The sequence below is a fragment of the Kryptolebias marmoratus genome, linkage group LG16 (genome assembly GCF_001649575.2).
Source record: "Kryptolebias marmoratus isolate JLee-2015 linkage group LG16, ASM164957v2, whole genome shotgun sequence".
In the NCBI taxonomy this organism is placed as follows: domain Eukaryota; kingdom Metazoa; phylum Chordata; class Actinopteri; order Cyprinodontiformes; family Rivulidae; genus Kryptolebias; species Kryptolebias marmoratus.
Genome location: NC_051445.1, coordinates 27,975,199 through 28,001,478, shown reverse-complemented (window position 1 = coordinate 28,001,478; position 26,280 = coordinate 27,975,199). Strand labels below are relative to the sequence as shown.

The window sequence follows — 26,280 nt, the reverse complement described above, 5'->3', positions numbered from 1 at the left end:
TTGATTGAGGAAATATCTATTTTAATTCCAGGTAGAAAGATCACAAAATAAGAACATTTGCGAGAGATCATCAAAAGAACTGTAGAGCAAAATACAAAGACGCTCATCGGTCACACAAAGGGTTAATTAACATTGCTTGGCATTGCACATGTTACAAAGTTAAAACATTCCTATCTCTTTATCTGAAGAGCTTTATCAATTCCAAAGTCATATAAGTAACTGATTTTTATAGTTTCTTAGCCACCGTTACCTTTTATTAAAACAAAACGAAAACTAAAACAAAAAAACTACAATTTTGATTTGCTCCACCACTTTTATTAGCTGTAGTTTGGAAACCACTTTACTAGTGGTGTCGGACACTGGTAAAGAGAGGAAAACAAATGTAAGATTACACTGAAAATTTGATTTGCATATATTAAATAGGGAGATGTGAAACTGTGCAAACTCTAAAATGTCTTTGAGCCTCCAAGTTCAAAAACCAGAAGCAGTCTTTTAGAACTTGTAGTAATTACAGTAAATACGATAAGACATTCTGATAACCTCTAATAATGAGTAAACACAGGCTTGTTTTCCAAACCTGAGCCTGACATTCACTTATCAACAGTTAATACAAACTGGTGATTACACCATGACATTTACACTGGAAAGCTTGCAAGGTTTTGTCAATTCCTCCCTGAAACTTTTAATGTCACATCATTGGATACATGCTGGTAAAACTTTAATCATTAATTATCACCCACTGCCAAAAGGTGAGATGAGGGCGATAACGTTTTTGTCTGTGTCTGTATGTTCATGTGTCTGTTTTGTTAGCAAGCAAACTCATAGACCACTGAATAGCTTTTTAAAAAATTGTAGGAATGTCTTTATATGTACCTCTACAACTGATTAACTTTAAGAGCCAACCCAATTCAATTCGTAGATGACAGTAATTCACAACACATTTAGAGAATAACAATTTTTACAGCATCTTTGCTGAAAACTTGAGCCTTAACTGTTAGAATCAACCCTGCTGTTTTAGCAAAATATCTCATGAACCACTGGATGGATTTTAATGAAACCTTTCACTGGCTGTACATCTGTAACTGATTAACTATTGGAGTCAGTTGAATTCAAAATGGCTGCCACAGCTAATCAACTTTAGCAACCACAAAAATGACCATAGCTCGGGCAGTTTTACAGATAAGGAACTAAAACATGATGTGGTAGTAGCTGGAGGTTGGTCACGATAGATATACTAAGCGGGAGATTCAGATTAGGGATAACATTACTGTCAAGGTTTAACCAAAACAAAACATAATTTCTTATGAGATGATCTAGTCTAAAATTCTGGCATGACAGACAGTGGGTAATATACATTCCGTCAAAGAATGTTAGACCTTTATTCACCGACTGGATTTATAGCATTTTTTTCTTATAAAGAAACATTATGATTTTATATGTTTTAATGAATAACTCTGCCTCAAAAATGTTTTGGAATAACATTCCCTAATAATAAATGTATCTATACAGAATAAGTGAAAGTGAATTAGCAGTGCACTGCAGTATATTTCAGTGGGCTGCAGATAATAGCATCTCTGCTGCATAATAGAGCAGCTAAAACAAATATGTGTTGTGTGTCAGCAGCAATTTGCAGTAAAGAAAGAACAGTGCTAAAGTGCAAAGTGAAGCTGCGTGACTTGCGGCGAACAGGTTCCTCATGCATAATGGATCAGTCCTCGAACCTCTTTAAAACAGGGAACTGTCACCTCCAGTTAGACATGGCCCTGAACCATAAACTGAGCCCTGCTTAGCTTGTTTGCACATTAATATGTCTGTTACAATCAAAACACCGTGCCACTTGGCTTCTGCACAGGTCGGCCTGGCAAACACAACTGTCAACTGCTCAGGGCAACAGCACAAGCCAATGATAACACTTCAACAGCATGCTAAACAGGGGCTTATAAGTTGTTAACTCTTGTTGACAACAAAACACAGACAAATTCCATCCAGCATACTACAAAGTTATAACGTGACAATAATAGAGTTTTATTGGCTGTTATTTTAGTTTTACTTTGTTCAAAAACCACACAGTCTTTTTAAAGTTGTGTGGAGCTCTGCTACCAGATTCTATGCTCCAACAATGATGCTAACATAATACAGTCCCTTCAGGAAGTTCCAATGTTGTGACCGTATCTGTTAGCACAAACTCAAACCAGTCTCTGGAAGTTTAGTTAAGATTTTCAATTTTGACCAATAGCTGCAATTTTTACACAAATTTAAACAATCATTTAAGCTCCCTGCCTAGTTTCATTTCCTCAAATCTGTGCGAGTCAGTTTCATGCAATATTAAATGAAATAGGCAGAAAATTCTTTTGCAATATGTGCAACATTGTGGGGGAACATAGACAGTAATATGCACAAAAGAATTCAAGAAAGCGTGCATCAGTGGAATTCAAATTTTGTAAAGTTAATGACTTCTTAATTTTACTTTATGGACTTGAACTGCGCATAGTTTAAAATGGTGAAATTTAACACTGCTCCATTCAGCTGAATGAGTGCTGTAACCTAAATGAGTTTTAAAAAATGCTGGATCTTTTTCATGCTGAAAAAGTTGCAGTATTTCTCCTGGAGGACAGGTTGTTTCTTTGTGAGGGCAGCACGGTCCGTCTGTTACATACCTGCATGTGTGGTGTTCTTTTTTTTTTTTTTGTGAGGACCCCTAAGTGATAAATTGCACGCTTCTTCATCTCACTTTTATTTTATTATTCAAATTTAATTTAATTCACTTCAAAGATACTTTATGAATCCCAAAGGGAAATTAAACGTTGTAGCTCATAATCCTGGTTTCGTTAAAGAGTTGTTATAGATGCTGATGGCTGTGGGCAGGAAGGATCTCTTGTAGTGGTATGTCCCAATGTGTCCTCGGCCCTGGTGTCCTCAAAGAGCCTCGCTGGCCTCCTAAGGAGCCATGACGGCTGAGCTCTGGAAGCTCAGGTTGGTCTTGAAGTCCTGGGCAATCTCCCGGACCAGGTGCTAGAAGGGCAGCTTTCAGATAAGCTGCTCAGTGGACTTCTGGTAGTGGTGGATTTCCTTGAGAACCACGGTACTGAGCCTGTAGCAGTGAGGTTTCTTCACTCCGCCGCAGGGACGCTCTTGCTGGTGGCTTTGGTGGCAAGCTGCTTCCTGGGAGCTTTACCTACGGTGGATTTACGGGCAATCTGCTTCGTTCTGGCCATGACTGGACTTCAGGATTCTTCACATTTAACACTTGTTTTCATGGTTACGCATCATAAAAAAATGTCCAAAAGTAAAAATGGTTTCAGTAAAAATCCTTCCAGCTGCACAGCATCCAATACCAGAGGAAATAATGATAACAAAAAGTGATTTACGTCAAAAAAAAAAAGAGGAATAACATTTTCAAAAGCAATATCTCAGAGTGAATGTAACAGAGCTACTCCAACATACAGCCACCTTGAGTGGCGCAATTCTAGAAGCATGTTATTATAAAACCCCATCACAAGTATGAACACTGGTTCTGTGTGAACCCTGCTGAAGCTGTTCAAGCCACACTATAAATCTCTCATGAGAGGAAGAAAAAAGACATTCTTTCTAACCAAACATCTCTGCAAGTAAGGCCATAATAACAGGGACACTGTCTTTTTTCTGTATGAGTGGGATGGTTGTCCTCTGACATTGTGCCTACTAAAATCGGGAAATGATGTAAGTAGCACTTTGGTAGATTGTGAACAAAACAGATCTGAATTAATATTTTAAATGGATGAATAGATCATCACATCACTCACTGCAGTGGCAGTTTATTTTCTACTTTATTCTCTTTCTCTATAGGGAGATTATAAAAAAGTGAAATTTTAAAACCAATCTAAACAAAGTTTTGACAAGGTTTTAACAAAGGAGTCCCCTCTGACCTTGATCTTTGACCCCTTGACAGTGAATTCAGTAGAGAGAATCCTTGACCCATGAGGTGTCTAGCTGTGCAGTGTAACATTTTTACATTACATTGCAGAGTTAGAGCACAGGTCACCTGTGACCTAGAGCTTTTTTGTTCAGTTTTTTCTCTGTGAAGCACTTTGTGATGTTTGTCTCTGTGAAAGGTGCTAAAGAATCAAAATTTAATTACTTACTTGTTCAAAATCAGTAAGGATCACCCTTGACCCACGATAGTTAGCCATTTCTACATTATACCTTTGCAAAATTAGAGCAAGGATTGCCTGTGACCTTGACCTTTAGACTGGATCACCACCAAAATTTCATTATTTCTTTGTTGTGACAACCCCAACATTTTCTAAAATTTTTCATCAAAATCTGTTCATATGTTTCTTAGTAATCCTACAAACAGATGGACAAACTAAAATAAGTTGAAACGCCTGCGTTGTTGGTTGGTATGTCAGCAGAGCCAAACTGAGAAAGAATGCTTAAAATAATAGAAAAATAAAGGCCTAGAATACATATTGTCCACTGCCTTTATGCCAGGGACTAAAATCATATGATCATCATCATATGAGAAATGACGAGTTTATAGTTGTTTTGGTCAAACCCTGAAAATAAAGTCATGCGTAATCTCAATAAAAATTGGAAGATCTTGTGCTCAACTACTCAACTACTACCATATCAAATTTTAGTCCAATATTTGTTAAACTGACTGAATAATTTCAAAATCTGTTTTGTAAAGTCTGTTTACAAAGTCCATCTAAAAGTAGGCTGACTTCAAATCAGTTGCTGTGTTTCATTAAATTCTGTCCAAAGTGTCACGAGATATTTTGCCAAGATACAAACAGGATAAAACAAGGGATTTTTATTTTGGGTGTATGAGCAAAATGATTGTACAAAGCAGACAAAATGCATAACTACTACATAAATTTAACATATAGCATTTCTTGAAGGCACAAACATCTGCCACATTTTGTGCCAGACTGTTAAACTTTGGTCAAGCTATCAGGAGAAAGAGTTATAGCCGTCTTGGTCAGACCTTGATAAGAACATTAGGTGCAATCTCATGCAGTATTGCAAGAGCTGTGATAATGTATGTGTTGAAAAGAGGATTGTCAGCTACTGTACTACCAAATTAAACTTTAGCTCAAGATTTGTAAAACTGACTGAGTTATAGCCATTTTTTGTGTTTTGTGTTTCTTAAAGTTGGTTAGCATCTGCAATCATCTTGAATTTGGTTGACTTTAAAAGTTAATCAGTTGGAGATGTGCAATGTAGATGAAGGAGCACTTTGAGGAACTCCCTAATCCAGTCATAATGTTTACGTTTGAGGAGGCAGAGTTCAGACTAGGGCAGAATCTAGACTAGGGACAAGATGAGTTCATTGCTATGAGGTCGCCAAGGTAGTTAAAACGCTCCCCAGTGGCAGGGTGACAGGGTTAGATGAGGTTTGCCCTGAGATGCTGAAAGTTCTTTATTGTGGGGCAGTCATGGTTGACACATCTCTTCAGTGTCCCATGGAGAACTGGGACAATACCTATGGGGCGGCAGACTGGGGTGGTGGTTCCCATTTTTAAAAAGAAGGACTAAAGAGTGTGTTCCAACTATTGAGAGATCACACTTCTCAGCCTTCCTGGGAAAGTTTACTCCAGAATGTTGGAAGGGAGGCTCCAACTGACTGTTGAACCTCAGATTTTGGAAGAGCAGTGTGGCTTTCATCCTAGTCATGGAACAGTGGAGCAGTGAACCTTATCTTTACCCTTGCAGAGTACTAATCGGTTTATGGGAGTTAGATTCTCCAGTCATTTTGTAGTCCTGGAGAAGTCTTTTGACCATGTTCACAGAAGTATTTTGTGGTGGTGCTGTAGTAGTATGAGGTACTGGGGTCACTTTTAGGAGCTGTCCAGTCTGTGTATGACCAAAGCAACAGCTGTGTCTGCATCCCCGGCACAAAGTCAAGCTTATTTTCAGTGCAGGTTGGACAACGCCAGGGCTGTCCCTTGTCTCCTATTCTGTTTGTGGTGTTCATTGACAGGATCTCAAGGAGCAGTTGTGGAGAGGAGGGTGTCTGGTTTGGGAACCTCAAGGTCTCATCTATACTTTTTCAAATAATGTGGTTGTGTTGGTGTCTTCAGGCCATGGACGTCAGCATCTACTGAGGTTGGTCACAGCCAAGTGTGAAGCAGCTAGGATGAGATTTACCTCCTCTAAAGCCAAGGCCATGGTTTTTAACCAGAAAAGGTTGGAATTCACCCTCCAGGTCAGGGATGAGTCTCTGCTTCAAGTGGACCAAGCTCAGCCTAAAAAATAGAGTGAGGAGCTTTATTGTCCAGGGAGAGCTTGGATTAGAGCTGCTGCTCCTTTGTATAACAAGGAGTCAGATGAGGTAGTTTGAGCATGTGATTAAGATGCCTCTTGAACACATCCCTTTGAAGGTTTTCCAGGCACGTCACACTGGGAGAAGACCTCGGGGCAGACCCAGAATTCTCTGGAGGAATAATTAATCCTCTGCTGTCTGGGAATGTCTTGGGATCCCTCAGGAGGAGCTGGAGAGTATCACTTGCAAAAGGGATGTCTGGGTTTCCCTAGTGAACCTGTTGCCCAAGCGACCCTACCACAGGTAAGATGTAGAAGATGAATGCAAGGATAAATGTGCATCCAGTGATTTCTTTCTGAGACTTTCATTAAAATATGTCCACAGACTCGCAATATATTTTGCTAGCAGACAAAGGTTGACTCCAACAGTTAATGTCAAAGTTTTAAGCAATGTGTAGCACTTGAAGTATGTGTTGTGATTGACTCTCAGCTATGACCAACTGATTTTTAGCTAAATATTTATAAAATTGACTGAGTTATCAACTCTTTTGTCTTCTATAATTAGTTGGCTGTGGGGGCATTTGAATTGGGTTTAATACAAAAAGCTCTGAGCTGTAGATGTACATTCAATGATTATTTTTTAAGAGTTTCATTAAAATCTGTCCAGTGGTTCAATATCTTATAACAGACAAAAATAGTTGGCTTTAATAGTTTGCAGCAAAGTTTTAAAATAGTTCTGGCTCAATCAGTTAGCTTTTCAGAGTATGTGTTGTGAATGACTCTCTACGCCTACCACACCAAATTTTGGCTCAATATTTGTAAAATTGACTGAGCTTTATCCATTTTTTGTGTTGGCTAAATGTAGTATTTTTCTGGTATGCAACTGTGGGAGTTACAAGTAAATATACAATTTTTCAGTTTGCAATGAAGGGCCTAACAAACTGTCCATGATTTCCATTGCCAATATTTGTAAATCATGGCTTATTTTTGTGTGCACAGCTTGCTAAATCGTAGTCTAGGTCATGCACATTATTTTGTTGCCCACTACCATCCGTATTGTACCTCCCTCAGTGCACTTTGTACCCACCCTGGAAGCTATCTCACGTTTATGATGTAATCCACTGCAATACTTTGGAAATAAAGATGGGCAGTTTTGGGCCACTTTCTGAATGGTTTTTAGATCTGGACATTGGGTAGGCGAAAATAACATTTTGTCTCATAAAGTTTTACTGGGAGCTTGTTTTTAGTCCACTCTGCTGTGAAACAGTCACAAAATACAACAATGAATGTTTCTACAAATGAACACACAATCTCATATTTTCTCATGAACTCTGCAGCCCAGGCCCATGGCTCTCCTGTGGATTAATCATGTCTAGTTGTTAACTGTGAAAAAAGTCATTTTCACAGTAACAACAAATTATATCTGCTAAAAAATTATTTTCAAATGTGCTGTGTGCAGAGAAGAACATTAACTCTGACTGCAGGAGTTTACTGCACTCAAAATAAAGTCTGCTAGGAAGGAAAAAAGTTTGCATCACAGAAGACTTAGGAAATAAAGTCCAAGTTTTCTTTTTCTTCTGAAGGCATGCATATCACCCACTTCCTTTCATGCTAGAGTTTTTGACTAAAATCATTTTATTATCATAATGTATAGCTTAAGCTTCACTGGGTAGGTAGCACTTAAATTGAAGGAGATCAGGTGGAAACAAGTAAGTGTAAAACTGAGGTTTTATTTTGAAGTGAACAGTTACACCTGACAGTATTGCTCTAAGAAGAGAAGGGAACTTGACAATTATGTCTCTGATGAATAAAAACAACATTACATTCAGTAAGTTTGAATACTACTACTACTACTACTACTACTACTACTACTACTACTACTACTACTACTACTACTACTAATAATAATAATAATGTTTATGTGAAAGTGCCTTTCATGGCACTCAAGGTCACTGTACAGTAAAAAAAAACCAATATAAATGTAAAACATGCAGTAAATTAAAATCACAATTTAGACATTTAGTGCAAACAGTAAAAAAAAAAAACAACAACATACAAACAGTGAATAAATAATCAAAGTATTTACCATTAGAGTCACAGAGAGGTTAGAGTGAGTATGTCTGTTTAAAAAAGTGAGTTTTGATGTGGGTTTTGAAAAAGGATTGGGTGGGTTGGAGAGTTTTTGATGTCTGGAGGAGAGAGTTCCAGAGGAGGAGAGCTTAGCAACTGAATCCTTTTGTGGGTAATCCAAAAAAAATTAAGTTACAATAATCTAGACAGGGTATGACCAAAGAGTGAACCAGAATGTCAGTACTCTTGAGTAAGAGAGATGAACGAAGACAGGTGATGTTATGGAGGGGAAAGTAGGCTGAACGAGAGATGTTACTAATATGGGACTAAAATAATAATGTGTTGTCTAGGATAGTATCCAAACTCTTAGCCTGGGGGAAGGGGAAAACTAAGATGTTATCAATAACAATAGAGAGGTTGCTGCTTTTTACAAGGGTGGATTTTGAAGGGCCAATAAGAAGAAAGCTCTGTTCTGTTTGAGAAAGTTGCTTGAGAACCAGGATTTCATTTCATGTAAGCTGGGTAGAACGGTAAGGCGGGTGAAAAGGTGTATAGTGGATAGATAGAGCTGGGTATCATCTGTATAATGGTGGAATTAGATATTATGTTTTTGGAAGATGTCACCAGAAAGATGATTAAAGGGAAAGGGCCAATGACAGAACCTTGTGGAACACCAGAACAGAGAGGAAATGAATGAGAAGCAAATTACTTTATTTGAACAAACTGTGTGCAGTCAGAAAGATATGAAATGAACCAGTTAAAGGTTCTGAAATACCAATATGTGAAAGACAGTGAGGATGGTGTGTGAGAAGGTTTCAAAGGCTGCACCTGAATCAAGGAGGAGGATAATGGTGAGTTCAGAGTTAGCAGCAGTGAGGATGTTGTTGATGGTTTTGATAACAGCTGTTTTGTTGCTGTGAAGTGGACGGAAGCCAGATTGGAACTGTTCTTAGAGATTATTGTCAAAGAGGTAGACATGGGCCTGGGAAGCAACAGGTTTTTTTTTGCTTTTTTTTTCATTCATTTCCTCTTTTTTTTTCTCTGCTCTAGGTGGAAGGTGGATGTGTTTCTTTTCTCTCTGTCTCTCTGTGTCCTGAACTGCCCCGCACCCTCCCTGCCTCTCTGCCCTGCTTTCTTTTCGGAGCCTCTCTTTGCATATTCTCCAAAATTTATAAAATATGGATCTGGTCAGGTGGTCTCTCAACGCAATTTTCTCGACGGGTAGACAAGGCGAAGGAGAGCCCACCTACCCAGATGGGACATTTTTTGCTGGGTACACAATGGATTTCTGGAGGAAATGAATTTTGTTTGTCTGACAATTTTGTCTTCGGAAGATCTTTACATATTTGGGTTTTTGATAACAGGATTTCTGCTGTTTGGATTAGACAGTTACCTGACTTATCGTCAAATTTGTTTGATGGGTTCGGCGGTCAACAATCAAACTGTGTGGTTACGGGAGCTGAATCACAAGTTGGATGCAATTCTTTTACAGGACCGCAGACTAAATTGCGGTCCCGGGACTTATGAATGGTATGGGTTACATCTTGGAGAAAGTTCCTCGCTCCAATCAGGCAGAATGGACCTGGAATTTGGCTGTTTGGATTCGCCATTGAGAAGTATCAGCAAGACTTTTAAGGCAGACAGAAAACACAATGTCTGCCAGACCCAAAACAATTATTGTTTTGTGAATTCTGTCTCCCTTTGCTGACCTTGGCTATCTATCTTCAGAATTTTCCTGGATTTTTTGTAAACAAGATGCTCTGCCCCCCCCCGCCTAAGGACATCTGTGGATCTGCTCTGCGCTGACTGATAAACATTCTATCATTATCAAAGACAATGGCCTCTGTGACGTGATTCATGGACCTCTCTACAAATGCACACACACACACACTTATACAACATGCACCACATCGTCTTCCACCACCTCTACACACACACACGCACTTTCTGCTGTTTCTGAGTCATCTCTGTCATCCCACATCCCACTCCCTCCTTCACTACCTTATTATCTTAGTAATTCTTATGTTGGCTGTTAGCGGGCCTTTTGGTACTATTAGCTAGTCTCTTGTACCTTTAGTTGAGCATTATCATGTTTATCTTAGTGTTTTTTATGTTGGCTGTTAGCGGGCCTTGTTACTGTTAGTTAGTTAGTCTCTTGGTACCTTTAGTATCAGGACTGGTGGTTTGTCATAGCAGAGTAACCCCAGAACAAATGACACAGGAGCACAGTTACAAAATAAGTGATTTTATTTACAGTGAGAACAGGTTGCAGGTCAGGTTCTGGAAGAGAGGAATCACAGTAAGTATTTAGCGTTTTCGGATGAAGGTGAGGGTAAGTTAAGGTTCAGCAGGTAAGTATTGTCTTACAGGTAGTTCTTGGCAACAGAGCTTGGCGGTGCAGATCCGGATTCCAAAAGGTGAGTATAAGCACGAAGGAGAAGTGCAGGTAAGTAGGTTCCCAGGTAGGTAGGAGGCAGACAGGCTCAGATCCAAGATCAGTTCAGCGTGAGGTTAACCAGAGTCTTCCTGAGGCCGCCAAAAGCAGGTCGAGGCAGCAAACGTAGTAGGGAGCTCTGGGCAGGCACAAAAACACAAACACAATTACCACCTTTCAGAAGGAAGGAGGCTAGAGTGGCAGAGACTGTTACCATCGTCAAGCGATGCTCCAGCGTTGATCTGTTCCTCACTATTGTCTTAAGAAGTCTGGTGGTGGTTGATCTTGATCAGCGACAGCTGTGGTTAATTACTGAGCCAACCAATAGGAGAATAGGAGGAGCCATATGGCAGAATGTCACACTTTAATTTAGCAGTTTATGTTAGCTTATTTAGCCTTCCTGTACATTAGCTTAGTTTAGTTTATTTTAGCTCATATTGTAGACATTGTTAGATTGTTAGATTGTTGTATTCCTAATTGTTGTTTAGTTCAGCTTTAACTTTATCATGATTTCATTTAGATTATTTTGGCTACTATTTTGACTGTCTTAGCTCATGTTTAGATATGTTTAGTTTCATGATTTTATTTAGATCATCTTATACTTCATTTAGATTATACGTGATTGATGTTTTTACTTCTGTGTCTTTATATTTGATTATGATGTTTGATATGATGTTTTTATCTGTATTTGATTATGTACCTGATAGTTGTTTCTGTTTTGTAAAGCACTTTAAGTCGCCTTGTTGCGGAAAAGTGCTATATAAATAAATTTCACCTCACTTTAGTTCACTTCACTTGGATTTTTTGAAATAAATGGGAGATTGGATATGGGTCAAGGGGTTTAAAGTCCATCCATCCATCCATCCATTATCTTCCACTTATCCGGGGTCGGGTCGCGGGGGCAGCAGCCTAAGCAGGGAGACCCAGACTTCCCTCTCCCCAGCCACTTGGGCCAGCTCCTCCGGGGGAATCCCAAGGCGTTCCCAGGCCAGCCGAGAAACATAGTCCCTCCAGCGTGTCCTGGGTCTTCCTCTGGGCCTCCTCCCGGTGGGACGTGCACGGAACACCTCACCAGGGACAGATCGGTACAGTGCCTGCTTCACTGCAGACGCTGCACCAATCCGCCTGTCGATCTCCCGCTCATCCGTGAGGGTTTGAAGTCATTAAGATCTATTCCTGGTTTCTTAAGGGTAGAGGGACTGCTGCTGTTTTCAGAGATAGTGAAACAGTACCAGAAGGCAGGGATGAATTAACAATTGGTGTTTTTAAACCAGGGTGCAGAATGAGTGAAAGAGACAGTCTGTGTTTTACAGGAGCCAGGGTACTGAGGAAGTTATGGAGACTTGTTGAATTTGTTGAACTCAATTTTGGTGGTTTTGAAGTGACAACAGAATACATCCACACAACCTACATGAATAAAACTTTTGTGGACAGGATGGGGTGTGTGAAGCAGGCTGGTGAGTTTTGCAAGGATGACAGAGACTATGGCTCTGGCGATGCAGTGTGTAATGGCAATGAAATAACGACTATTTTGTGTGACTGAATCACCAAGGATGAATGTAGTCAGATGAAAATGGGGATAGGGAGATGCTGATCATGGACAGTCAGGACTGAAGGGGAGAGTAATTTGAGGGCAATTTGGTGCCAATGGAAAAGTGATGGAGTGGGACTGGTGAGTTGCGGTGCCTAGTGTGAACTGTGGTATGGAGACGGTGATCTCTGGGACAGTGCAGAGAGACAGAGCATTTTTCAGGTACAGGTGAAGTGGAATTTGGATATTCACAGCCAGCAGGGGAAGTCTTATCATGGTTAGCCCTTGGCGGAGGGAGAGCAGCAGCTGGAGCAGGAGTGATGACACCAGACATCAAAGAAAAAGCAGCTTCAGCAGGGTGTACATCTGCAGCAGGGCAGGAGCCAGATGGAGGCTGTACTATAGAACATTGGTTGATGGTGTCCATTTGCATTTCAGCTTCATAGTATGAATATTTGTTGTTCCAATTCAGCAACCTTTCCTGTGAGACAGGAGCAGCTGACACATTCGGATAGAGAAGTAAATGGAGCCATAGCTGAGACCAATAGTATGAAAAACACAAAACTACCATACTGCTATGATGCTTCATTCAGTGTGTGAAGCATGTTCAAGTTCAGCCTGGTGGCTAGGCATGGCGGCAGGACCTGGTGGTTGGGTCTAGTGGCTGGACCTGGTGGCTGCCAGTAAAGCCCGACAAGACGGCTTCCTGCACAGTTCTGCGGCTTCCCAGTTCTAATAGTTTATTGTGTAGTGTTGCTCTTACTGATCTTTCTCTTTTTCCAAATCCAGGAGGGAGAGTATGATTCTGGAGTAGTATCGAGAGGAGGAGGGGGTCCAAGAAGGCACATCCAGGTGATGTGAGCTGAGTGAGAGCAAGACAGGCAGGCAGTAGGCATAACAAATTTCTCTTTCTTGTTTCAGGAAGGATCTTCTGGAATGGATTATCCACACAGGCAGAGTAGTGAGGTGGCGTCATGTGGCTTATCAACTTTACTCCCCTGTAGTTGCTACAACTCTGTACATCACCCTTGTTCTTAAAGATTGGCACCACAACTTTCCTTCCCTTTCATTCTTTACATTCATCAGCTCCTCAAAGTACTCCTTTCATCTTCTCATAAAACTCCTCGCATTTCTATCTCTAACAAGACTAACTTAATGCACATCCTTTCCAGCCTGGCCTCTCTGTCTTGCCAGCCAATGCAAGTCCTTCTCTCCCTTCTTAGTGTACAGTCTCTTGCACAACTCATCATACGCCTTCTATTTTGCCTTCGCTACCTCCCTCTTTGCCCTACATTGCATCTCTCTAAATTCCTGTTTACTCTCTACAGTCCTGTCACTGTCTTCTTTTTATCTTGGTTAACCTGGCAAACTATCTGGATAACTTCCTGCACTTCACTATTCCACCACCAGGTTCCCTTATCATCTTTTCTTTGTCCAGATGACACACAGACCTGTCTCTCTAATCTCTGTGGTTGTAGTAGCCTGGTCATCAGGAAGGTCTTTCTTACCACTCAGAGCCTTTAACGACTCCTTTCTGAACTCCTCACAATAATCTTCCTTCCTCAACTTCCACCATTTGGTTATCTTCTCTGCCTTTACTTTTTTTCTCTTCATCACTGTTAGGGTTTTTCTTAATGTTACCAGCCTTTGTGCTTATGTGCAAGACATGCCTACATGTCACTGAATGTCATAGATATTAATTAAGTTTATTTGTATCATGTTTACATTTTATCGTGCTTACAGGCACCAGCCAATCCCCCAAGTAACGTCACTGAAACCCTGACAATCTTTGTATTATTATTGATGAACAGAGTGTTCCACAACATGCTGTAAGCTTTATCTGTGTGATTAAGCTGTGTGGCTGAATCAGTCCCGACCAATTCAACCCCCACCCATTACTTGTTTCTAATAAAAAAGGTGTTGCTGCAACAGGACTTTAAAACTTGTTTGGGTTTGGCCGAAAGGTCAAGCTCGAGTGACTTCTCCTTTTGCAAAAGTGTCCTAACAGACAATCTAAATTCTCGCTCTCTGTGTGTGGTTCTTTATTTAGGTTGGGCAACTTAGAAAACTTCCAACATTTGGTGCCGTGACCCGGATCTCTACATACCCATCTGCTGACATCCAAGGCTAAGGACACACCGTAAGGCTGTGCACGGCCAGAGTCGTAAGGACCTGACGACAAAGCCCTGGGGGGTGATGTTCCTCGCTAAGCCGGTGATTTAGGTCCAACCTCACTGCCAGCAGCGGATTGAGGAGATTCAGACAGAGTGAACCAACCAGCAGAGAAGTGAGTAGTGACCATTTATTGTAAAGAAGGTCTGGGTTAAAAATTGTGTGGTAAACCGGTTAAAGGCTTTTGAAGCTAGAGACGTCACTGATCGGTGGAGCTGGTAAAATTGTTCAAGAAACTTAAATTTTGAGAACGAGGCTGTGATGATACTAACATCTATGTTGACACAGGCCAAAATTTGCAAGAGAAACTTAAATGCTGATTGCAAATTATTTGAGGTTAGGGACAATGCATGAATAATATCACCTGTATTATTCTTTGTAAGGTCACAGCACTGCCTCAGTACTGTGACTGCGTGCCACAAGCTATTTTTAGCAGTGTGTGTGTGTGAAAGGAGGAGTGAGTGAGAAAGCTGAAAATTGAGCGAGTGTGGGTGTGTGTGTGACTGAGTAGCTTCTGTGTGGATTAACTGAAACTTTAAACAATGGCATGAGCGAAGTGCTTGTTGTTTACACATGTTTTGCATTTTTCTGGGGTTCTAATTACTATATGGGTGGCTTTCCAGGAGAGAAAGGCAGTTTAAAGGTCTAGCTAATGCTAAGACCTGTCTCTCTTCTGTTTGTGTGATATTATTGTTGGGTGGACAGATTGCAATTGTTGCATGAATTAAAATTCTGTTCAGTCTGGGAATTAACCCCCAGGATTGGACTGGGCCAAAGTAATTTGGCCTAGAAGCTTGTCCTACCGAGACTGTTCAGTTAACACTCATCCTACACACCACCATCCGATGCTGTCTGGCCACACTCTCCCCTGCCACAACCTTACACTTCACAATCTCCCTCAGGTTACCTCTTCTACACAGAATGTAGTCTACGTGCATACTTCTGCCTCCACTCTTATAGGTCACTCTGTGTTCCTCCCTCTTTTGGAAATAGATGTTGACCACAGCCATTTCCATCCTCTTGGCAAAATCCACTGACATTTGTTCTTTCTGGTTCCTTTTCTTGACACTAAACCTTCCCATCACCTCCTTATCTCCTCTGTTTCCTTCACCAACATGTCCATTCAGATCTGCTCTGATCACCACTCTCTCCTCCTTGGGAATACTCTCTATCTTTTTATCAAGATCCTTCCAGAATTTCTCTCTTTCTTCTACATCACAGCCAACTTGTGGAGCATAACCACTGACAACACTGGACATCAGACCTTCTACTTCACATATGTCAGAGTCAAGGCCCCTGGGATGATCTTGATTTATTATTAGAACCGGCCCGCAGACCACAGCAAGCCGGCAGCCCGCAGATCTTTTACACGCATCAATACTACATTTCCAACAATGCAACGGTGACGCACCAAGCAATAGGCTGCTTCATTTCAGTGTTTATTAGCACAGCAGTCGCCAGCATAACTGTAAAATTAACTTTCAGATACCCATCAAAAATGGCAAAAAGGAAGGTGGACACTGAGAACCGGGGGTTTCAAACAAGGTGGGAGTCGGAGTATATGTTCACGGAGGTAGCTGGAAAACCTGTGTGTCTTCTGTGTGGAGAAAGTGTGGCGGTACTGAAAGAGTATAATCTGAGACGACATTATGAAACGAAACACGCGGACAAAAACAAGAATATGGACATGGAACAAAGGCTACAGAAGGCCGAGGAATTAAAACGAGGCCTCAAATCTCGACAGGCTCTGTTCAAAAAAGCCAAATCACAAGGCCAGGCTGCTGTCAAGGCCAGTTTTATTTTGGCAGAAGAGATCGCTAAATCAGCCCGGCCATTTACGGAGGGGGATTTCATCAAAAACTGTATGATTAAAGTTTGTGACGAAGTTTGCCCAGAAAAAAGGCAACTCTTTTTAAATGTGAGTCTGAGCAGAAACACCATTGCCGAGCGAGTAGACCAGTTGTCCATCAATCTAAAAGAGCAGCTTGTGAAAAAGGGAAAAGATTTCATCGCATATTCCTTGGCTGTGGATGAGAGCACCGACATTTCTGACATTGCCCAGTTGTCAATTTTCATCCGCGGAGTGGACTCCAGCCTAAGCGTGACAGAGGAGTTTTTGGCTTTACGTCCTATGCATGGCACAACTACGGGGCATGATTTGTATGAAGAGGTGTCAAGATGTGTAAATGAGATGGAGCTGCCTTGGGAAAAACTCGTGGGTTTGACAACCGACGGAGCACCTGCGATGTGTGGACACAGGAGCGGACTGGTGGCGAAGATACGGGAAAAGATGCAAGAGGAAAACGCGACAGGTGAGCTGGCAGCTTATCATTGTATCATACACCAGGAAGCGTTGTGCGGTAAAGCCTTGAAAATGGAACATGTAATGAGCATCATCACACGCGCAGTTAACTTTATCAGAGCCAAAGGTTTAAATCACCGCCAGTTCAAGGCATTTCTGACGGAGTTAGAAACGGAGCATGGTGATTTGTCTTATCACACAGAGGTGCGATGGCTAAGCCAGGGAAAGGTGCTCCAAAGATGTTTCGAGCTTCGTGAGGAGATTTGTCTGTTCTTGGACAGCAAAGGGAAAGACACAACACAACTCCGAGACGAGATGTTTCTGTGTGAAATGGCTTTTCTGTGCGACATTACGAGTCATCTGAATGCAATGAACTTGCAGCTGCAGGGTCGGGATCGTGTCATCTCTGATATGTACAGTACAGTGAAGGCATTTAAAACCAAACTGACTCTGTGGGAGACGCAGATGCGGAAAGAAAATTTGAGCCACTTTCCCAGCTGCCAGACCATGAAAGAGAAGCTCTCTACCAGTGCGTTCCCGAGCGCACAGTTTGCTGATAAAATAGGTATGCTTTCCGCTGACTTTCGACGCCGATTTGCTGACTTTGAAGCACAAAAAAACAGGTTTGAACTGCTCGGTAATCCATTTGCTGTTGACGTGGAAAGCTCACCACCAAACCTCCAAATGGAGTTGATTGACCTCCAATGCAATGATGCACTGAGGGCAAAATATGCGGCAGTGGGTGCTGCGGAGTTTGCCCGTTTCCTCCCCGACACAATGCCCCAGCTGCGCATCCAGGCTGCTCAAACGTTGTCTATGTTTGGCAGCACATACCTGTGTGAACAACTGTTTTCTTTGATGAACCTGAACAAAACATCACACAGAAGTCGACTTACTGCTGAACACCTTCACTCAATTCTGAGGATTTCCTCAGCTCAGAGCCTTACCCCGAACATTGATGAACTTGTGGAAAAGATGGGACACCACCAAGTATCACCCTCAACCTCAAACAAGTGAACATTACTGTGCAATCACATATTTAGAGTTTTTACTCAGTTCAAGTTTAAAAGTTAAAGTTTAATATTTGTTTTCACTGCATGTTACTTCTCCTTGAGGAAAGTGTTGTTTTTGATTAATAGATTTTTGCACTTTATTTTATTGTATTTCAATCCAATTATATTTTAAAAATATTTCAGTTGAGTGGATGATAGAAAATTGCTATTATTTTTTTCTTTGAAGTAAATTTAGCCCACTTTTGCTAAAATAGAAAATATAGGCTACTGATGGTGCCTTGAATAATACAGGTTTCTTTCATTTAATGTTCATGTTATGGGGATTTTTATATAAAGGAAATTTGTCTTTTGTGTCTGTTGAAAATTAAAGATTACTGACAGAGCCATAAGAAAACATTGCTTTATTTATCTGATCATATTGGAATATATTTGTTAGGTTTTCAGTAGGTTCAATTAGGTTCACTAGACTATATGCGTCATTTAAAAAAATTTCAATTAACATTCGATCAGTCCGACCCTCGGCTTGTAGCTAAATTTTTTATTTGGCCCTCCGTCCATTTGACTTTGACACCCCTGTTCTACTTCAACCTTCAGACACATAACTCTATCTGACACTCTTTTCACCTCAACTACATTCCTTGCTAACTCCTTCTTCAGGACCACCCCTACTCAATTTTCTTCCTATCCACACCATGGTAAAACAGTTAACCCTGCCCCAATGTTGTGAGGCTTTGTGGCCTTTCCACTTTGTCTCTTGTACACATTACATCTACCTTCGTCCTCTGCATCATGTCAGCCAGTTATCTACCTTTTCCTGTCATTGTCCCTACATTTAGACTTGCCATCTTCAGTCCTACACTCTGGACTTTCCTATTCTCCCTCTGTCTCCAGGCATGTTTCCCTCCTCGTGGTATTCAACTAATAGAAACACAATTTCCGCAGGCACCCTGTCTGTCAACAGCACCGGCTTGTGGTCGTTGTTAATCCAAGCCTCGACTGATCCGGTATGGTGTCGCTTAGATGAACTCGCATGTTAGTTTTGGCAAAAGTGTTTTACACCGAATGGCCTTTCTGACACAAACTTCACCATTCACCCGGGCTTGGGACTGGCACAAGAGATACACTGGCTTGTGTTCCCTAGTGGCTGGTTTATTTTGCAAAAATTTCTAAAAGACCTTTTTTTCTTTTGTTGTTATGGGGTATTCTGCATAGAAATTGGAGGAGAAATTTGTAATTTAATTCATTTTAAATAAATAGAAACTGAAAAATGTGATAAAAATGTCTAGGACTGTGAATACTTTCCATGTGCAAGGTATGAAGGTGGTCCACCATGCAGGCCTTAGTCCAGACCAAAACCTTGAACTGAATTCTGTGGCAATCTGCCACTGTGCTACCTGTTCAGCTCCCTCTACTTTTCTAATTGGTGGTGGCACTAATAACGCACAGCTGCAGTAGGTTGTCATCAGCAGACTCCAGGGTACTTAAGTCAGTCGCAGAGAGCAGCTCTTCGCTGGAACATCGTTTGCTATTGGGTAAACAATCTCGGCCTGAAACCAAGTTTTGAATTTCTGAAAATTACTTACCTTTTGCTTGTCTTGTGTACCACCAGTATCATGTTACTGCTCACCTGCCTAAGTACTACTTACCTGGGGAATCTTGCTGAGTCAAATCTGCCTGTCATCCTGAGAAGAGGATCTTCTGTAACCAGCTCCAGTACTCACCTGTGGGATCCTCTTCAGAGCCTGTCTGCCTCCACTGAACCTTCACAACTGCACCGTGTAAATACTCACCTGTTGGAGTTGCCACCACGACCGACCACCACCTGGAAACCACTTACCTGCATGTTGTATATACTCACGTTGGAACACCTGGAACCGCACCTCCGAGCCTGCTCCCTATCATCCTTCGTAAGCCTCAGCCACAACATTCTAAGTACTGTTGCCGCGAACCTGCAAACCCGTTTTGAAACTAATTTACAACTTATCCTCTTTCAGATCCTGCCCCTTACCCCCTCCCTATCCTAAATAAACATACTTTTTATACTGTCTGCTGTGTCTGTTCATCATCTGGTTACTCACTTTTTTTTCTTCTTTCTCCTCATTGAGCTGGAGAAGATTAGCAGACAGAAACATACACAGAAGCAAAAACATTATCACCCTTTGGCAGTAGCAATAAAATAAAACAACAAGACTGTATTTATTTTCTTCTCTTCCTACATGCGAGCTGAGCTGTTGCCCAACCTGGTTGATATGCATCTTTGTTCTTAAAACACGTGATGATATTTAGTCCTAATCCCCCCTCAAACCAAAACCACTCCCACCCCCACCCATCCAAGCAAATGTTTTGACAGTTCCTGTTGAGAAGCCTCAAAGTCAGCTCCACACACTCTCCTTCTATTTAGAATAACTTTGAACATCCTGCATGGATTTGACTCGTCATCCTACTGGTCTGTGCCTTCTCTGGATTTGTTTTCAAACTCTGGCTGATGAATAGAAGCGATGGCAGGGCAGGCAGGATGAGGACTATACTGTCACTGTAAGCAGTCAAGCGCTTATTCATGAAATGAAATTACTCCCTGACAATGGCACTGCTTTGCTTTTGAAGCAGGCTGTCTTTTTTCGAAACTGTAAATCCTTTGACTGGCACCTTTTTCTAAGCTTCCCCTCTTGCTCTTTGCCCCCTTTAACTGCAAAAGTGCAATTGCAGAGGAGCAAGTCTTTCTTACCTCGGCACAAAGAAACAGGATTTGTCATCAACATTTCCACACTCTTTTAGAAACCCTGAAGGGATAAAGCAAACACTGATTTGATGATAGCTCCAGTTTTCCCCCTGAATGCATTTATTGGGTTCTACTCCAGCCAAATTTCCATTGCAAAAGAGAAGTCAAAGTGATTTCCAGCAGAATGTTATTGGCTGACAGGCCTGGAAACTGTCAGTGGAGGGGAAATCAGCCTCATGAATATCAGCAAGGTTTCAAAAGGTTTTTATAAAGATTTATTGTACCTAGCAGCAACATTTAAAGACATTTTTATGATTGAGAAAAGTGGGAGAATAACAACATACAAACAGATCAATGTCTTGTGTTTATTGTTGTGTTCTAAAACTCAGACTGAAAAGTCTGAATTTTAAATGTCTTGCACCTACATAAAAGCTTAGACATCCACCTCTGCACCCCAGGTTCATTCCACCCCATCACCTCCCAAAAATGTAGCTAAAAGCTTAATTTTGCTAAAATGTAGCAAAACCTGTAAATTAGCAAATCCTTAGTTAAAAGCTAAGAAAGGCTAAATTGTAGATAGAAGTTAAATGAGCAAACCAGTAGCTGAAAGCTAAATGTAGAAAAAATGTAATTAAAAGCTAAAATTAGCAGGACAGTACATAAACACTAAAAGTAGCAAGAAGACAAAGAGCAAATATGCCAAAGTAGATTTCAAAGAACAATGTTTTTTTTTAAGATTTGAAGAGATCTCAGTGTATTTATTTCACAATTAGTGGTGAAATATTCAACATGGTTGCCAATACTTGTTCTAAGTTTGTGGACAGAACAGGAGAATATCTTTGAGTGTACACAACAGACACAATTGTTAATCTTCATAAAAAATCTCTTGTTGCTTACACAATTGTGATTTTAAGCGATGGTCTCTATGAATCACAGCCATCAAAATAAATAGCTTCTCACCCTTCTTATATCTATTTCAATGTATTCCAGTTTTTCTCCCTTTAGCTTTTTCCCCCCACAAGGTCAGGAGTCTACTTTGTTTTATTTGGAACAAAAAACCACCCAGGCTGTACCATCAAGTCTTACAGAGGCCCAAAGCTCTGGGTGGAATGGCACTACCTAACCTCTTCTACTACTACTGGTCAACTGATATAAGAAATCTGAACTGTTGGTTTCACTATGAGGAGAATTCAGTTTTTTGAATTTACCATGGCCTGGATGACTGAGAATCTACACCAGCATGAGAAGAATGAATTCCCCTCATCATGGGTATAGATTATTTTAGAAACTTTTTCTGAGATTCATTTAGAGACCATTTTGGCCTGCAAACACATTCTGTTGTATACCATTTTCTGTCTTAAGTGAAAAAAACTGGAGGAATCTGTATGTTGATTCTATTTTTGTCAGGATTTGGGTGTTTTTGAGTTGTTTTTTTTGTTATTTTCTGTGTTTGAGTTTCATGTTAGTGTATATCATTTTCCTTTTTTTCCCCTTGTGTTCCCTGTACCACTATTCACCTGCCTTCAGCTGAGTTGTTTGCCGGTCAGCCTGCCACGCCCACCTCACCTGTTCCTTATCATCTCCCAGCTGTAGCTCATCTCCCACTCACCCACAGTTTCTTTAAAACCTGTCTTTTGTTATGCACTCCTCACTGATTCATTGCTTATGTGATCTTTGTTCCTACCATGGTTAAGTCTGCTCTTTGCATTTCCCTTTTTGTGTTCCCAGTTATCCACTGTATGTAAGTTTGTTTTTTTGTTGTTGTTTGCTGTCACATCAATCATTTTGTTTTCCTTTCTTGTAAAGAAATCAATTATTTTGGATCCCTTTGAGTTCTGCCTGCATTCTGCTTTCAACAATCAACAAAATATTACAATTTTTGCTTCTTTTCAACAGTTGGTAAATAAATTGTTGCTACGTAATTGTAATTCTTTTCAGATACCTTCAAGATCAACATCCATTGATCCATTGTCTTTACCCGCTCCTCCTTTATGGGTCACAGGGAGCAGGTGCCTATCTCCAGCAGTCACTGTGCGAGAGGTGGGAGACACCCTGGACAGGTCACACGTCTATCACAGTGCCACAGAGACAAACAACAATTCAGACTCTCAATCTAGGGACAATTTTAGAGTTACCAATTAACCTAACATGCATGTTTTTGGTATGTGGAAGTAAACTAGAGTAAACCCACGTGAGCACAGGGAGAACATGCAAACTCCACCCAGAAAGGCCCCAGGCCGAGAAGTAATTCTGCAACATTCTTGCTGGGAGGCACCAGCTCTAACCACTGCCCCGGGGCTTTCTTACATTATCTAATGTAACTGGAGAAGGCATCACTGCAAATTTTTTTAACTGCCTTGTTTGTTGTATGGCCTACTTCACTCTCCTGATAAAAAGGACTTGCATTACCAAATCTACTGACCAGGATGCTAATGCTATTAAATTGGGAACCTGCAGCTTCAACTATATGTATAAGCTGAATTAGAGAGGTTCTTTAGGTTTTTAAACTGAAACAAATCAGGCTCACTTTGGCTGGTAGGACTGGGTATTTTAAAATAATTAAAATAACCTGAAATCCTTTTCTGTTAAAGGTAGATATTATCAGATCATTCTAAACTCAGCACCGCAGGGATGTGCCTTGACACGTGTTTGTGTGTATATGTAGTTAGTTATATATAATGTGTCTTTTAATTCTTATATTATTCATTTTATTTAAAACTTTTCCCCTCTCCTATTTGTCTTTATGTGAGGATCTAGAGTTTTCTTTGTCCCCGCCCTTAAGGCAGGTCTTGGGACTCTTCCTCCACAGCTGATGCCTGTTCCCCTGATGAGCCCAACCGGTATTTAAGCCTGCAGTTGGCCTCAGATCTATGCTGGCATCACTACAGTTTAATATTCATGGATACTCAGTATTACGTAAAGACAGGCCAAATGGGAATGGAGGAGGGTGTGCTATATTCTTAAAGGAAAATATCAAATTTATTCAGATACAAATACTGTCAGACCTAGAACTTAATGCTGTGGAAATTTATACAAATGATGGAAATATTAAAATAATAAACTTGTATAATCCTTGTAAACAACTAGAAAAATCTAAACTTGAAACAATCATGGAGCACTGGAGAGGGAAAATAGTTTGGTGTGGGGATTTCAATGCACATAGCACTTTATGGGGAGAACAGGACGACTATAATGGAGGGATTTTAGAGGAGATAACTGAAGAAAAAGAATTGGTCATTCTAAATAATGGAGAAGGCACTAGGGTGGACTTGGTAAGGGGTAAAGAATCTGCTATTGATCTGACCTTGGTTTCTCAATCTATTGCTGGTATTTGTAGATGGAAAGTATTTAAGGAATGTACAATGGGGAGTGATCACTATCCAATTTTTATAAATATAGGTATAGATACAGAGCAAGACCAGGCAGAATTTGAGGGGAGGTGGAAATTTGGGAAAGCAGATTGGGGTAAATTAGAAATTATGAGTGAGATTAGTTTAGAAAATGTAGATATAAATAAACCAATAAATGAGTTAAACTCAGAAATCACTAAATGCATTATTGATTCAGCCAAAACATCTATCCCTAGAAGTAGGGGTATAAAAAAAAAGAAGATAGTTCCATGGTGGACACCAGAATGCTCAATAGTAATTAAACAAAGAAATAAGGCTTTTAAAAGACTTAAAAAAATAATTTGTTTCCAAAATCTAATAAATTATAAAAGGAAACAGGCAGAAGTCAGGAAAACTATTAAAAAAGCTAAAAGGGATTATTGGAGGAAATATTGTGAATCTTTGGGGAGAAACACTGCACTAGACAGGGTTTGGAATACTATTAAAAGAATGTCTGGAAATTCCAAAGAGTATTTTTTCCCAATAATAAAAGATAATGGAGATACTATAATAAAAAATGAAAACAAAGCTGAGGTATTAGCAAAAGCATTTGCAAATATACATAGTACAGAGAATCTAAATAATCAAGAAAAAATAGGACGTGAAGCTACTCTACAGCAAAATATTGGGTTGATTAATAATGATGAAGAATACGATGGTTTTATTAATATGAAATTTTCCTTGGTAGAATTAAACAAAGCTCTGAGGAATTCTAGTAAATCAACTCCTGGAAATGATCAAATTACTTATAATATGCTAAGTAATCTTAGTGATGTGAGTAAAAAAATATTATTGGAAGTATATAATAAAATCTGGGAGGAAGGTATGCTACCTGATAAATGGAAAGAAGCCATCATTATTCCTATCTGTAAACCTGGTAAAGATCCACATTCAGTTCAAAGTTACAGACCAATAGCTCTAACATCATGCCTTGGTAAAACTATGGAAAAAATGGTAAATAACAGATTAATCTACTATTTAGAATCTAAGAAGAAGATCAAAATGTACCAATTTGGATTTAGGAAAGGCAGAAGCACAGTCGATCCAGCTTTATGTCTGGAACATGAAATTAGACGAGCCCAGATTAATAAAGAGAGTGTGATAGCAGTCTTCTTAGACGTGGAAAAGGCTTATGACATGCTGTGGAAAGAAGGGCTGTTGATTAAATTAAAACAATTAGGTATAAAAGGGAAAATGTATAGGTGGATTCAAAATTTCTTGACTGAAAGAAATATTAAAGTAAAAGTAGGAGGGGAAATAAGTTCAAAATATCAAGTTGAAAATGGGACTCCTCAAGGCAGCATTATAAGCCCTATGCTATTTATTATAATGATTAATGATATTTTTAGCAGTATAGATAAATCTTTTGGGGTTTCATTATTTGCAGATGATGGCATCATTTGGAAGAAGGGGAAAACACGGAATTTATTAACAGGAAAGTACAAGAAGCATTAAACAAAGTAGAAGCTTGGGCTTTAGACTGGGGTTTTAGATTCTCAACATCCAAATCTAAGTTTGTTGTATTTACAAATAGGAAAATGAATACTAATGTGGATCTTAAATTATATGAGAATGCCATAGAAAGAGAGGATCAAATTAAATATTTGGGTATGTGGTTTGATAAAAAACTCACATGGAAAGTGCATATAGATAAAATAGTGGAAAAAAGTAAAAGAATTTTAAATATTATGAGATGTTTGAGAGGCAGAGAATGGGGAGCAGATAGAAAAGCACTAAAAACCGTTTACATTGGACTAATTAGGTCAGTCTTTGACTATGGTAGTATTTTATATAATTCAGCTTCAAATAGCCTATTGACAAAAATAGATAAAATACAATATCAGGCACTAAGACTTTGCTGCGGAGCAATGAAAACCACTCCAGTTTCAGCTCTACAAGTTGAGATGGGTGAGATGCCGCTGGAGCTCAGGAGGGAACAACTAGCCTTGAATTACTGGGTAAATATTAAAGGGCATGATGGTACACATCCCCCACGTGCGACACTACTACCTTGTCAAGAAAAAGGAAAAAAGCAAATTAATAGTTTTGGATGGATAATTTTAAATAAAGTAAAGGATGCTGGAATAGATAATTTTCTAATTAGTCCTGTGGTTCTCACCCCTGTTATTCCATCTTGGAATTTTGATCAGGCTGAAGTTGATTTAAAGTTACTGGAAAAAGGGAGACAATTAGAAAGAAAGGAAGTGGAGAATTATATTAAAAGAGAATATTCAGAATATATTCAAATATATACAGATGCCTCTAAAATGTTAAACAACCAAGTAGGTATATCATTTATAGCTCCAGATTTAAACTTTATGAAACATAAAAGAATATCTGATAATTTGACAGTGTACACAGGTGAATTAATGGCAATTTTAATGGCTTTAGAATGGGTTGAAGAAAT

At 39.9% G+C, this 26,280-nt stretch overlaps 1 protein-coding gene across 1 annotated transcript; it reads left to right on the top strand.

Moving 5' to 3' along the window:
• The first annotated feature begins 15,875 nt into the window (after nt 1-15,875).
• Nucleotides 15,876-18,151, top strand: LOC108246925 (general transcription factor II-I repeat domain-containing protein 2-like). Its single transcript, XM_017434701.3, has one exon. It carries the CDS (start codon nt 15,949-15,951, stop codon nt 17,767-17,769), a length of 1,821 nt encoding a protein of 606 aa, XP_017290190.1. The 5' UTR covers nt 15,876-15,948; the 3' UTR covers nt 17,770-18,151.
• Nucleotides 18,152-26,280: the final 8,129 nt, after the last annotated feature.

What these genes read in the sequence shown, in the direction of transcription:
- LOC108246925 (XM_017434701.3), top strand. Translation starts at nt 15,949, where the DNA reads ATGGCAAAAAGGAAGGTGGACACTGAGAACCGGGGGTTTCAAACAAGG.